The sequence below is a fragment of the Centruroides sculpturatus genome, unplaced genomic scaffold, assembly GCF_000671375.1.
Source record: "Centruroides sculpturatus isolate CEXI.00-Female unplaced genomic scaffold, Cexi_2.0 scaffold719, whole genome shotgun sequence".
NCBI classification, from domain to species: domain Eukaryota; kingdom Metazoa; phylum Arthropoda; class Arachnida; order Scorpiones; family Buthidae; genus Centruroides; species Centruroides sculpturatus.
In genome coordinates this window covers 98,874-114,837 of record NW_019384910.1, presented here as the reverse complement: position 1 = coordinate 114,837, position 15,964 = coordinate 98,874, and the positions used below count along the sequence as shown (strand labels likewise).

The 15,964-nt window shown below is 33.0% G+C and overlaps 1 protein-coding gene across 2 annotated transcripts in view; it reads left to right on the top strand.

Annotated features, from left to right (window-relative positions):
• Positions 1-15,964, top strand: part of LOC111631624 (protein spire-like) — a 28,347-nt gene that overhangs the window by 11,635 nt on the left and 748 nt on the right. The window contains exons 7-15 of one of the 2 annotated variants that reach the window (XM_023375910.1): positions 416-502; positions 7,506-7,623; positions 11,079-11,167; positions 11,246-11,342; positions 11,420-11,571; positions 14,258-14,392; positions 14,469-14,570; positions 14,643-14,752; positions 14,827-15,202. In XM_023375910.1, the coding sequence (XP_023231678.1) occupies positions 416-502; positions 7,506-7,623; positions 11,079-11,167; positions 11,246-11,342; positions 11,420-11,571; positions 14,258-14,392; positions 14,469-14,570; positions 14,643-14,752; positions 14,827-15,202 (1,266 nt within the window). The remainder of the gene's footprint in view (positions 1-415; positions 503-7,505; positions 7,624-11,078; positions 11,168-11,245; positions 11,343-11,419; positions 11,572-14,257; positions 14,393-14,468; positions 14,571-14,642; positions 14,753-14,826; positions 15,203-15,964) is intronic. The other variant, XM_023375911.1, reaches the window with a different exon arrangement.

The following is a 15,964-nucleotide window of genomic DNA, read 5'->3' as shown; positions in this document are numbered from 1 at the left end:
ATCCGAAGTACACATTTTCGCGTTTAAAACTTCTGCCTCAACCTCACTATTACCTCATGAAGGCATTCAGCATAACCAAACTCCTCGTGAGTTTAACTTTTTATTTGATCATAATGGAAATTTATTCTTAACAAATGAAATCCATATTTAATTTAGTAACTACAAAGACATGTTAAAATTAAATAATAAGTTAAATATAATCTAAATAATATATAAAGTTATTTAATATAATATTTAAGAAAAATGTTTGTCCAAAATGAAATGCTCTCACAATTCTGATTAATTAATTAATTTCTTAATTATATGATTTATAAAAGTGATCGAAGAGAGAATTTATTCAGGTGCAGTGTTGAATATTGAATACTCCTTCAATTAAAAAATAGGGACTAAAATCCTTGATTTATGTTTTTAACAGGTTAACGGAGATATACCTCCTCGTGTAAAGAAAGATGCTCACGCACTTATATTGGAGTTCATACGTTCTCGTCCCCCTCTCGTTCCTGTAAGTTTATTTGAATTTTAAACATAGGATATTGAATGTATTAATTTGGAAGTCTGTGGGTTATTTGATGGTGTATTTTAAGTTTTTATTTTTCAAATTTTTTTATTTATTTCTTAGACAATTGATTCAATTTAAGTTAACATCAGTTAGTTGACGGATATACCATTTGGTGATTTAACCATTGTGAACAGTTGTAAACCATCTTGAACTTCGTGTCTTAATATATAAATTATTGTAAATGAGAAATCTCATTTTTGATAGTTTGTATGATGTAATTTATAAAGCATTTTTACTGTTAAATATTTCTGAATTTATATTCGGAGTTTTAAGATTGCAAGTTTGCCATTTAAAATTGATTGATTAATTGTATACATGTTGGTATGATTTTCAAAATACTTAAAAACACAAATATATATATTTTACATAGCAATTACAATCATTTCATTCTTGGAATGTTGCTAGAATTTACCTTGGTCGTTAGCTTATGAAAAGTTCTTTTTTTTTTTAAATACTTTTTAAACAGTGTGCACTTTACTGCATCCTTGTGTTAAGTCTCCCAAAACTGATCTTACAAAAGACTATGAAAGAAGAGACTGTGCGTGTATAGTAATATAAGCATCCATATTGAACTGGAATCACTTATTAGAATTTTTATATCCATAAATAGAAAAAAAATCACACAGAGCCAACTTCATTTGAGATATTTCTGAAGTGATGTGATTATATGTTGTAAATAATCAGAAAAGTTGGATGAGAACACTTGACAACCCTTACATTCACCAGACTTAAATCCATATGATTTTATTTGTTTCTGAACTTAAAATGAATTCCAAAAAGCACTTCCGATTCAACAAAGATGTCTACATTCTGTAGTATTTAGCTTGGCTATTTGCATGTTGTGCAATCATCACTTTCATGATAACAGATAGAAGTGCTAAATGTGTTTAGATTTGTAGAGTGGGTTTAGGATTGAGCAATCCATTCAGGTAAACTGTGCTGTCGCCTGTTGGCAGTCAACATCAGTGATAGAAAAAAGTCATTCTCTAGGTTAAAACAAAAGGGCAGATGAGAGGCAAATGGCTGCATTCATTTTATCTTTGCTCTAAAGATCTTTAAATGAAGACAGACCAGTTCTGATGATTTGTAATTTGATATTAACATCTTTCCTGGAACAAAAAAACAAACTGTATAGTGCTTGGTGCTATATCACCCTCATTAATTTTATTATTATTATTATTATTATCTGCCTTGTGTATCTGCAGAATGCAAGTCTGCTTTTCTTCAGAACTATTGCATGTTGTAGAACATTCTGAGCACAAGAAAATAGTGTCATCTGCCATCTGGAAACATGCTGCCTTCTGTGGGCTAGATTGGATTATGACCACACGTTCACCATTAACGTCTCCACCGAGAGCTGTGGGGCATCTCAAAGCTTCATCCTTGAATGGGATGATTCAGTCATGCCCCAATGACTGAAACCAGTCTTCAATTCTGAATGTATTCAAAATGCCTTAGCATGTATTTGCTACAAGTGGGAGTAAGATGCGCATTTTGCATTCAGCTAAATTCCACTTTATAGATCATATTCTGTAACTTACACGCGACTGAATATTAAAGTGAACTCATTGTCTACGTATGGAGACTTTTGAATCACTTTTATGTAGTGTTTAATGTATCCAATACATAAAAAATATTTCCAAATTGTAAATAATACCCAAAACTAAATGATTTTTATGCATTTTAAAATACTAAATTTAATTTTTTATATTCATACGAGATATTTATGCATTTCAAATATTTTATAAGTTAATTTTAAAGGAATATATATATATATATATATATATATAACTGCATATAAAATCCATATTAAATACTCAGTAGAGTTAACAAACTATAATCTTGCCATAATTTTTTTAAATGAGAAATCTGTGGACTACAGACAGGAAACATTAATAAGAGTATCAGATCATTAATCAAAACAAGCTACAGTGTTTTTGTGATATAGATATATCTTCTGTATCTTTAATGGTGCCATGCCACTGCCTAAGAAACTTATTGGAAAAGTTTCTTTTAGTGCCGACTCTAATCATTTCTTATATGTACGAGCACGACCGACATCATTATGCTTGTATGTACAAGGCATGAACTTCAACTCTTCTCTGTTTGAAATCCTGTAAAGCAAAATAATTGATTTTGAGAGAGATGAGTGGAAGTTTATTACTTTATTTCATAAACAAAGTGAATTTTGATTATATAAAGTAAATTTTAGAAGCCATTTAAAATTTGGTTAAGATAGACATAAATCTTTTTGCTAGTTTTATAGTAATTAGAGCACAGAAATGTATGAATTTGTGTTTTCAAGTTTACTAATGCGTATACAATTAATTTATTTATTTTAAAAAATTAATTATAATACAGATTGCTGGTAAATAAGGAACGAAATCATCTTTAACGCATCCGATATTATTAATTGATAAAAGAATGTCATATCGTGTGTCGTTACGAATCTTAAACATTAAAAAATGTAAAATATTCTTTCTTCTTCACTTCTAATCCTTCTCTTTAATTACTGTCTTCTGTTCTTTTTAATTATTTAATTTGGCTAAAGCTAGTATTTCGCATTAAAGTATGTTGCAGTAAACTTAATTAATTTTGCTAAAGAAAATATAAATTTCTATTATTCTTCCTTCTTTTTTTTTTATTTTATTTTATTTTTCCTGCTTTGAAAATAAAATAAATCGATAAAATCAACTCCTCATAAGTAACTGAGCATCATTACTGTCGATCTGCCTCCATTAATTTATTGCACGCCTTCTTATAATTTGCTATTATCAATGCATGTTTTATTTTATTAACTTTGTGTGGAGACTTTCGAATTGTCTCATGTTTTTCTTATGCAAGAATTCAATTAAATATAATGTAAAGTATATAGTTTGGATCATTTTACAGGCTATTTATTTGCAGTTTTAGAATAAGTCGCAAGCTACGATAATGGTAATTTTAAATAACTCGCATAAAAATTAATCTAGTGTCGAATACTAGCAAGTTTTTTTTAATAAATTAGACTTTAAATATCTTGTAATGTATTTAATTTTATTAGAATATCTCCGTAAATGATGATTTTAAGAAACTTGTGAAGTGAACTTCTGGAAATTCACTTCACAAAGTTAAAATAATTTCTGTGAAATTGATAATAGCATGCTTTTAAAGTAAAAATTTAATTAAAATCCTTCCTTATTAGTAATGTATCGTAAGTATTTGTATAAATTATATAAATATGTTTGATAAAATTATATTTGAAATATTATCAATGTAACAATTTTGCTGATATAAACCTGTTAAAAACATTTTACTTCCTTGCAGATCTAAGATTATAACCTAATTTATTAAAAATAATAATTCGTGAAATTGCTCGCAAATACCAGAGTTGTTTATACGTAGAAAACGAAAGAAAATAATGGTATCCTGTTACATGATGTGAACATTAATAAAAAACTATAATGCCAAAACATTAAAGATTATGGCAGAGTGGAAACACACATTGTTATCATTGCTCGAGGCTGTACACACAAGAGTTTTGAGATTTCTACCCTCATTTCAGAAAAATTAGAGATTTAAAAAAAATAATAATAATAGAAAAAAATGCAACTTGTTAAATTACAGTATGCTCTCGGTAATCTGGCCATTCGCTAGTTTGACGGGTTTGGTAATCCGACAGCGGTCGACTCTCGGGTATTATTGTCGTCCTTGCCGAGTTGTAGACGAGCTTCCTACTAGTTCAAATCGCATTTTCACTAAGTTTGAACTCTTTCTCACTAAATGTGGAACGATATCAAGCCCGCATTCAAGCTCTGGTATGATATTAAAGATTGCCGGGTTGTTCATCTTAAGTTGCTTAAAGTATCTTATAACAAAATTCTATGTGAATATAAAAATCAGTCCTGCTGAAATTTCTCAACCAAAATCACTCTCTCCCAACAAATTTCTTGCTAAATTTAGTGGGAATACACCAATTTGTCAACACCGATTAATGGCAATTGCAGTACACTTAGATGTTTTGATCACTCCTTCAACTTTTGTTTTGCTGCAAAATTAATAATCAACTTCATGCTGTTGAATTATGCTCCTTCCAATAATCTGGCAATCTCCTCCTAAACTAATCTCCTTAATTAAAACATGCATGAAATTGAAACAGTTCCACAAATGTTGGATTATCAAGATTGTATCTTAATTAAAATCCATTAACAATTATTATTTTTCTATCTAGTATCGATGTATTTTCTTAGCATAAGGTTGCCATTGAGAACAAATCACACAGGAACACTTTTAATGGAAAAAGGTCACTTTATTGATAGGAAAGGATATGCATTTGGGGCTTAATGTGCCCCTCTTCAAGTCCTATTATAACAGATTTATCAGCAAAATTATTACAGAGGGTACTGATCGAAAAACCAGCCATTGTTAGCTCTCCAGAAATGACACATGAATTTTCTTTGTTGTGGAAACGAAATCCTTTGTTTATAAGGGCATTGGCCAAAACCTTTCCATTGTTTGTCTCCAGAAAGGAGAACGAGACTTTCTGTAAAGCTTGTCACTTGCTATCTAAAAAGACTATTTGTGCAGGATCTCAACCCTTCGATTGGCAAACGGATCAGAAAGAAATTGGAAGGATGCACTCGATTACTTCGAGAGGCACGAACCGATAGTTTATCACAAAATGGAACTGGAAAATATGAGAAAAAAGTCAAAATGTTGTCTAATGGTGCATAATTGGAATTTAATTTAATTTTAAATTTAGAATATTCTGGAAGAAAAGAACTGACTCTAAGTAGGACTCAAACCCACAACTCCTATGTGGATGTGTTGTCAGTTATGCTACCTGGATCTCCATCTGAACTTCACTTCCAGAACTCTTAAATATTTTAAATATAACTACCAGTCACTTATGGTGCCAACTGGAACAGTAAATGACCGGTATTAATTAAAGGTTAAAGAAGATTTTATAGGGAGAAACCTAGCCACAACTGAAAAGTTAAATTAAGAATGGCATCTGTATATCATAACCGTGTAGTCAAAGATATGATGGTGCATTGGCCACAAGTGAAAAAACAGGTGGATCTTAAGTCTACATTCAATTGGGATCAGCTTCTAATTCTTCACATTTGTTGTGCCTCTCGTAGCCTTAATCTTGTTGAAGTTTGGCTATTCAATGCTTGAGAACTGTTGAATCCACATATAACTTTAATTTTTTTCAAACGACTTGCTATTCTGCAAGAAGCCGAAGCACTCAAAATTAAAAAAATACCATCCAACAGAATGTATCAAACATCACCAATCTGTGCCAATTTATTGTGAACTTTATAAAGGGATTATAGAAACTTTAGAAAACATTCTCTGTTGTGAGAGACAAAAGTGGTAGCCTAAATTTTTCAAGTAATTAAAACTATTAAAGATATGCAAGAAGGATTTGGCAGTCATGCCGTCAAATACTATTAAAGATTGCCAAATCTTTCTTGTATGCCATGCCATCTCAATACTTCTGAGCATGTCTTTTATCTTTCATTGTATCACTGCTCTCCGTGATTTGGGATTAAGGAAGAAATGGCAATACCAAACCATCATCAAAGTGGAGTCACCAGAAGAATATTATTATTATGCCATTTTTAGACTAACTTAATGGCTATATCGAATCTAGATTCATTAAAGTGGGGAAAAATTCATAATTGTTTCAACCGTCTGTTACCTCGAAGGCAGACGCTGACGAAACCGCCCATTGGACCCTTTACAAAACTTATGAGTCAGTTCTCGAATGCATCGACAAAAACACATTATCTTTTCTAATATGAATCCATGGTCTAGAGGAAAGAAATATCTTGTCTTCCAAGCTTTAGACATTTACGAAAGAAATGAAGCATTCCTCAATGTGAGGAAACTTTTGAAAATCCAAACCATTTTGCACTTATGCTGTTACTAAAGTGATGACAGAAAGGTTGTCCTCTATTTGTTCAGTTTATTCATTATTCTACTGTATTGCATTACTTATGTTGTAAAAATTCCATGCGTGGTTCCATCTTTGCTGTATAAATATAAGACTAATGTTTACGGCTTGCAAGACTGACTAAATTATGGATGCTCTTCTCCGCCTTCATATAAAAGGAGAGGAGAAAGAAGATTTAGCATACTAGTTACTGAAAGAAATATGTTTGATGCAAATATTTTTCAGAATTTAAAGTTTAAAGTCTGGAGACTTGAGAATTTCAAAAGACTTGACTCATAACTTACCACTCAAAAATGAGACCAACTTTAAGTCTTAAGAAATATAATAAGAATATTATAGTAAATAATAACAGTGACAGTTTTAAGAATGTAGTTTTTGACTAGGATCTTGCATTTGTGTACATTCAAAGTTTCTAACGGCGTACGCTTGTCAGTACTTACTTTTTCTCCAATAGCCTACTAGTGAGAACCTCGACGTTATACGAGATCAAGTATAATTCGATACAAGGATTTAATTATAAATTTGCATACAGGTGATTTCACAAAGTCCATGCTTCTCAGATTAATTTATACAGTCAACTGGGAATATTTTAACTGATTTTTTGGGAATGGGTATTGTATTTTTCTGACATTACCATATTTGAGTGCTGGGATGCCCACGCATATGGCACTCAAATACTTTGCATGCCACTTTGAGTAACATTGGCTTAGAGCCTCTACGATCTAAAACTACTACTGAGTGACATTAAAATGAAAAATATCTACCTTAATTGTTCATCTTGCATTCTTAGAGATTCTTTTTATTATATTTTAACAATGACATTGCTATTTAACAGATATTTTAAATTAGGAATAGACAAAAAATTTTCTAAATTATTTCTACTCATTTTTCTACCTTGTATGTAAATTATTACTAACTTTTACAATTATAAAATTGTATAAAGCCAAGATATAATTTCATTCATAATTTTTAAAATGTTTCATATTTTCCTGTGGTTTCGTTAAGGTTTCGAAGCGGAAGCTGAGACCCTTACCTCCGAGACAGCCGACGTTATACGAAAAATTAATGGCATCTCTGAAACAACAGCACAAACTTAAACCGGTACCTCGTGAAACGCAGATGGGTGAGTAGTTACATATTTTTAAACCATACGATGCTCAGAAAATACCCTAACAATAAACAGTAATACAAATTATAAACCTCTGTTTAGCACCGTCGTTTGTTCGCTTCCAAAAATGGCAAGTTGGAATAGAGTATGGCACTAAACCATACCTCTAGCAATAAGAATTTTATGAGGTGTAGGCACAAACACTGCGCCAGGCTACATTTTGCTTCTGCTACATAATAACTAAATTGCTCTTCTCCGAGCAAACTTCTCTACATGGCTTAGTTGCACTCAAAGCCGTGTAGAGAAGTTTGTGAGGTTGCACTATTTTTTGACAGAATCAAGCTGCTTTCCCTATAAGTGTTTTAACTGGACAAAAACGTTCTGTACTGATCTCAATCACTGTAATTTAAACTGTTCTCCAGTGTACTATATTATAATTTGTATCAAATTATACTTTGGAAGTGTAGAGAAGTTTAGCGGACATGTAATAATTTTTACACACTTTCACATATGTTTTTATTAAAGATAGAAGCATCAAACATTTTTTATTTAAACCATAAAAGTAGTTTATGCCATTTATCTTTTAAATGATTACTTTAAACCTCTTAAGCTGTCATATTATAGCACTTTGCCAGACAGTTTAGCAATTTCTTTCTTAACCCATAACAAGTTTAGCTGACAAAATTTCGACCGGTGTGAGTGCTTGCATTTATTCAAATGCAAGCACTCACACCGGCCCACTTTTCACTCGTGACAACTAAAAATTATCTGAAGCCCTGTTTTTCAGGTTACAAAACTTTCTTTTTGAAACAGAAAAATAGGGAATTCCATTGGTCTTAGAGAAGCACTAAATGAACTTTAAACCAGTGGTCCCCGAGCCAAATCCAGCCTGTGAACATATTTGACACACAAACAGAAATAGACTCCTTTTAATGTATATGAAATGCAGAAAATATTTTTTGCACACCGACCGAAAAATCTCAGCACCACCAAATTACACGATCACTATTGTGCTAATTTTTGCTTTTGGAGTCAAAACGGACCCTTTTTTTTAATATAAATGTTAATACATACAATAACAACAGACCATTTTTAGTTTGATCATTTAGTAATGATAAGAAATCTTTTGTTGCAGCACAATACATTATAAATTTAGTAGTAAAAATTATTTGGACAAAAGAATTATATTAGTATAGTAACTAAACTTTATAGACTTTTGATAAGATAACTGACTTAAACAATTGCACTTTCTCATTTTCTACATATACTTATCTATAAGATTATATTCTTAATAACAATCGAGAGTAGCAGTAATTAATTTGGAAGTGCAATAATAAATTCCAATTTATGTATTTTATAATTTTTATTTTGTGATTTTGACACACAAAGTAAAACTGTCATTTGAGATATATATCTGATCTTATCTTAACTTGTGATAAGAAAGACAGTTAGTTCTCTTTCTATAGAAGAAACGTTTATAATTTTGTTTTGTTAGTGGTGAGTGAGTAAATGTAATTTTATTTTAAAAATTTAAGTCATAAATATTTTCTGTTAAACATATATTTTAAAATAATTCTTAAATTATTAGAAAAGATTAAAACTTTTTTATTATCTTGTTTTATATTATCAAGTATTGAATTCTTATCATTTCTTGCCATTCTATCCAAATAAATTTAAAAATTACAAAAAGCTGCATGATTACAACAAAAATAATCTAAATGACGAAAGAAACAAATTGTTTAATTGCATTATCTGTGTGCACACAATTGTAATCGGGTAGGCAATTCTTCCACAAGCGAGTCGGCAAGGCTCGAAATTCCCCAAGGTTTAAACACGCTTTAAAACTTTCCCTGGAGTGAATTATTTTTAGTGTATAGCAAGTTTGCATGTTGATGTTTCTTGTTATAAGATGCTTTATTATAGCCTCGTAACCACATTGTTATAAATTTTACCAATTGTTGGTGGTAGTGGACGGGGAAGTTGGGAATTTCCAGGTGTCTGTAGGACCCGTCGGCTCCCTCGTCTGTTACTTTCCACACTGTTTGAACAAGATCCGTGTTGATCGTAGTAGTGCTTTCTTTATAACAATCTTATCAAATGTCTTATTGACTCCGACATCAAATATGCCAAATAAGAATGAAGTGACGCAGTTTTGATTTTTGACATTTAAAGTATCCTCATAAAAGTATGGTAGAACAACTGTTCTGTATTGAACATATACTAAGGTAAGAAATAAATTACATCAAATTGATACATATTTGCAGTTTTAGATTTTTAAAGAAATTGTGCTTGATTAAACAAGAAAAATTGTAATCTCTATATTTTCTTAAGGCAATGGAGTATTTGAGTGTGGTTGTAGTTATGTTAATGACAACTTTGTTTTCGAAATGTAGTTTATAAATAACATAAGTTCTTTCTCAAACACAATCTATTATAAGTATTATACTATTTATAAACATTGATATTTTGCATTTACTCTTCTATGTGAAAACTTGCTACTATCTTAATGCACTTTGTTTGTAGATAGCACCTATGAACACACTTGCAATATCACATATTTAATTATTTCACGGATTCCAAAAGGGGAGTGGATCTGGTTACGAGTACTTATTGGTGCCATTTACAAAGGTCTTATAGAAGTTCAATCACATTTCTTTTTGAACAGAATCTGTTAACTGTATGACCCAAAAATCTGTTAACTGTTAAAATTGGTTTGGAACACTTGTGTTGTTATTCATGACTGTGCTTCTGACAAGGTGACAGACTGACAAGCGGCTGTTTTAAACTGCTTTTAAAAAAAACTTGGTTAACCTATTTTTGGGTCTCTCTTTATTTCAGAATTATTTGTAGAATCAAATATTTTGTTTATCTTTTGTTAAAGCATATGCTATACACATTAGCTACCGAAAAGTTATTGTATATTCCATAGCTTTCATTTTGACTTATCGGTGGGACCGTGCTTGTACCACGTGGATCCATTGGTTGCCACACAATCTTGTTTCGGCTTCCGTTAAATGTTAGTGACATGATGAAAATGGGGTTTGCCATATGGACTAGCCGAGAATCCTGATCAGGCATCTTTGTGACAAATTGAAGTATCAGGTCTGCGACAGATTGGGGGAACCAACAGATGCACTAAGGAAAGACATACAAAAAGAAAAATAAAAAGAGGGACAGAGTATTTTATTACACTGTGTACAATGTGAACATTTCTAGTATTGTATTTATAGAATTATCAATTTTTATAATTGAATACAGAATACTGTACTTTAAAACTTGCATTCTTAATTTACAGAAATATTAATTATATATATATAAACTATTCTTTTAGAGATAAAAATTTAAGGAAGACATGTCTTATCAAAGGATAAGACATGTCTTCCTTAAATTTTTATCACCACTCATTAAGTAATTTTATTTTGAATATATTATTGTCTAGTAATGAATGATTCTATAAATAACATTTACAGCCATGAATGAAGACGAGGCAGAAAAACCACAACAGAACAGACGCCTCATTAAAGTCGATTTGTCTCTTCGACTGTCGTCTAGTTTTGAAGTATTAAAAAAAATTCTAATTTTATTCGTGGCGGTCGTATTTGCCACATTCCTAAGTCTGTGTCTTTTTTATTTGCAGGATGATGATTTTGACGATTTGTTTAACAGTCCTCCCAGCGAAGAATCGCATCCTACACCGAACGATGTTGATGCGTACGAAACCAACAATTACTTTGGTCTGTATTTTCCTCTATTATTGTTTTTAGGTTTTTGATAGGTAAAAATAAATCATCATCATTTGTATGGTAAATAGAAGAAAGAAGGCACAGTGTACCGGTTTACAAATCGCCGGTCAATCAGTGCGATATCATCAGACCTCCGCTACTGAAAGCCAAAACTTTAGACTACCGTTACATTCAAGACGACACCATTTCTAGTCCCGTAGCCTCAGACTTTTGGAAATCCGTGAGTATAGTTTAAAATTATGTTGCATGCACCTAGAATCAATGTTTACTTAATGCCTTAATATTTTTCTATTCCTGCAATTGTCATGTTATGTCACGACTTTGAATATTTCATATAACCCAACACACAAACCCTTCACATATATTTAACAATGCGCGTATCAATATTGTACTCCAAATAACTATTAAATAATTATTCTTGATGCAAGTCAAGTTCAAAATCTCGGCATAAAGAACTTGCCCAATGTTGTATTTGCAGCATGTTTCTTTGGTTATAGCTACTGCTCTTATATTCTCTCTGTCACATTTGACTGTGCATATTGTATTAAATATTTAAGATATGGTTTAGAGTGATATTGAATTGATGACTACATAGTTAAAATCTTAATCTATGTTAATCACGTGACTTTACTGCAACATTGTGAGAGAAATTTACCAAGATATCGTGTATTGTCACAGTGAGGCCAGAAGATCCAGTTGTAGTAAGAGGTAGATCAGCCAGTAGCATAGTAATTTTGATGCATGAAATGACAGAGTCGGAGGCTATGGTAAGTACTACTGGCAACTATGTTGATGCACGAGAACGTATCAATAAAATAACAACTGTCCAGCAGTGCACGAAGGAAGAACAGTATGGTGTTGTCTGATTTTTGGCAAAAACAGATCAAAACCAATCACTTTTCCTTTTGTGCTCTGCTGGACAGTTTCTGCCATTTTATCAGTCTGTCGTCCTACGTTCTAATGTATCAACACAGTTGCCAATCACACTTACGGAAAACTTCCAAGTCAGAGGCAATGGTGTCAAAAATACTGTTATTGCTTGCCTTCCCAACTTAGAAAACCACAAAAATGCTATTAAATTGAATCTACCTTGTTTATCTCAGGGAATCTTAGTCTAAAAAATGAGACACCGAGTCTCTAATCTTCAATTGCACTCGATACCTTTGGGTTATTGACCTATGACTTAACCGTGTGAGTAGTCGCTGAAACTAATCACTTCTAGTGTTGCAGACCATTTATCTTTAAAGGGATCACAAACAACAACCCAGGCTCTGGCAGATCTCGCTATTTATTTAATTAATCTTTTCATCAGCCTAGGGCAGGGGTGGCCAACAGTTTTTGTCCCCGGGCTGCATTGGAAAGAAAACTTTTTCCATGGGCTGAACCAGAGACTGCCCTAGGAAGATTTTGTGGTGGTGTGAGACCTCATTGTGGTGTCACCCCGTAGAGACTGAATTGTACATACAGATTTCAGATACATTTTTCACATTATCATGCATTATCAACATTCTACTCGGTGCTTAAGTCATTTGTAATAGGGTGTTAACTCTAAACACAGTGAGTTATTGATATTTTTTTGTTAGGTGTCAAGCTATTTGGACTTAACTAGCTGTTTTTGAAAGATTAATTGCAGGCTGCATAAATTCATTAGACGGGCCATATGTTGGCCATGCCTGGCCTAGGAACTTATGCTGGAGTGACCAGATTTGAGTTTACAATCTTTTATAGTAGTGATTGACTTGTCTTCACAATAAATTGTCATTTGGCAGGATTAATGCATTTGTCCTCTGGTTTTCGAGTATCTCAACAATTTCACAAGTATGGACTTTGTATATATGTCCACTCTGTAGATTTAAAACCAGAACATTTTTCTGGTTTTAAATTTTTTTATTTCTCTTGCTGCTCTGCAGGCATTAAGGCAGCCTTTTTAGTCACACTTGCAGTAAGGACCCAGACTCGATCCCAGCTCTCCATAGTAGTAGGCTGCTTTAATCACCTCAGCCATCTGTATTTGATGCATCTCACTTTGGTGTTTGTCGTCACGTTTTGCATTAAAATTCCTAGCAATAAACATTATAATTGATAAAAGGTAAATTCAGTTTTAAATAGTTCTGAGGTATAGAGGAATTGTCAACTTCTTTCTTTTGACATCTGTTTTGTCTAAAAATCCAGTCTAGGATAGATCTATGTTTTGGGTGATCAGATCCATCTGTTGTCCAGAATCTACTTTTGGTATTGGCAAAGTTTTTGCATCCGTTATATGGTTTGTACATTATACGACATAAGATACCAATGCACAGCATGTCAAATATGCTACATAAACCTTCCATCTTGCCAAAAGTCAACAGCGAGTTTGGCAGAATACACAATGGGCATGTTTGCAAAGCTCTTTTAACGGAAAATTTTCTGTATATATGTAGATTTGTCACTTATGTTTCTATCACTTAACAATGTCCCATGTAGAAATTTTCTACATGGGACATTGTTAAGTGATAGAAACATAAAATAGTTGAGTCGAGGCGTGCTTTTTATGCAAGACAACCATGTACAAAAATAATTCAAGGCTTTGAAGCTGAAATCTTCAGACACTCCAGCATATTCATCAGATCTCATCCTTTTCAAATATTTCTTTAAAGCCAGGAGATTTACTTCTGATCGGAAAGTTGCTGGAATTGTGGAGGGTTGGTTTGTGGACTAACATAAGGAGTTCGTTTGCAGCGGTTAAAAAGTTAGTGGAAAATTGCAACAGATATGTAGTCTAGAGGTGATCACACAAAATACGATATATCCGATTTATTAAACTTCTCTCTTCTAGGAAAAGTTGCAAAGTTTTCTGCATTTCCTTGCATTACAATGATGATAAACATTTTGATTTTATAAAATTAAACTTTTTTTCTCCCTTCCAGTCTCAATGGAAATCCTTAGAATGCTTGTCGCTAACATTGGAAGAAGTGGTTCACATAAGGAACGTACTCACCAAAGCAGATCTGGAAACGCTCTTAGTTTTTCCACAACTCTACAATGATGTCGCAAATGGAAAAGTATGACAAACGATTCATTGAAACGTCAATCTTTTTGTATGCCAAAAATTTTAATACAATTTGTCTTTAAAACCAGGTATGCTTCACCTGCAAGAAGACAAAATTTTCATTTTTTGGATCTTGGGGAGTGAAGTGTAAATTATGCGAAAGAATCGTCTGTAGCAGATGTTACTCGAAGGTTTGTTGTTAATTTGTTTAGATCCCATGTCTGTCTAGTCATACTCGTTTTAAGTGTTAAAAACTTTTTCAGATGCACATACCCACGGAACACTTTTCTAGCATTCCCGTTTATATGTTGAGTCCGACGCCCCCGACTGAAGACCCGGACAACTTTTGGAAATTTTCATTCGACTTTATTCGGTACTTTATTTATTAATCACTAGAACGATGCATCCATTGGCGCTTAAAAATTCTAAACTTAATTTTCAAAACAGAAGTCAAGACAGTCATTCACCCGAAGAACCTCCTGAAGATGTTCCCACACCTACAAAAGTACAACACTCGGAATCTTTCCACTCGCTTTCGAATGTAGAAGAGACCGAAGACATTTCCCCTCCCAAAAAGAAAGGACCCCTGCTTCGTTCCAAAACTATCCATCACCAACCGGAGGACTCGTTTGAAGAGAATTCAACAAAGGGACCCGTCGAAAACGTCTGCTGCGACTGTAAAGAGATGCTCTGTCACATAATCGCAGCCAGCCAGGCGACCAAATCCATAAGAAACACATACAGGAACAAGTGGAAGAGGCAGAAGAGCCTACCCACCGCCAAAAGCTTCACATCGACGCTTCCGAAAAGTGTGGCGGACGAGGTATGAGCAATCGAGCTCACAAAACACATTTCTTTTTTAAGTTGTTTTAAGTACCTGTTCCCAATACATTCAGGAAAAAACAAATTGATTCCAAAAAATATTTTTGGTAAGATACTTTAGTAAGAAACAAAAACAATTACTTACCAAAACCGGGATTTTGATACCGTTAGTCGGAAGTTTCCCAGCAAAATGACAAGGAAGTAAAAATTGCTGCAGAAATGGAGACGGTGCCGCATTCTTTGCATTGTTCCACATCCAACCTCATATGTCGATATTTGTACACAATACCAAAATTTATATTATCGGTATATCCAGAGTAACAAAACACAACAAAAGTTCTCTCTTGTCTCAAATCGTTCATAGGATTGGATGTGACAGTTCGATGCAGTTATCGGTATATGCACCTTAGTGATTTAACTTAATCTTGTCCCGAATAGGTTGGCATCTACCATAAACACGATTGTTCAAAATATTTATAACAGGGCTCCCAGAGAGGGTCATTTCTTTGACACCCCCGAAAAAGAATTTTCATCAGTCGACTGCATGCAGGCAACCAATCTGGCTTGAACACATATAGACCCTATACTGTTAGTTGTACGTTAAGTACCAACTTCGTAGTCTACTGCTCTTTTATGTGAACACGGTGAGAGGCGAGTGTGGTGTCATCAACACTTTGCCAGCCAATTCTCTTAAGAAATTACCCAAAATACTCTGTTCTGGATGTTGCCATAACATACTGCTACCAGACTATTTCCAGTAATT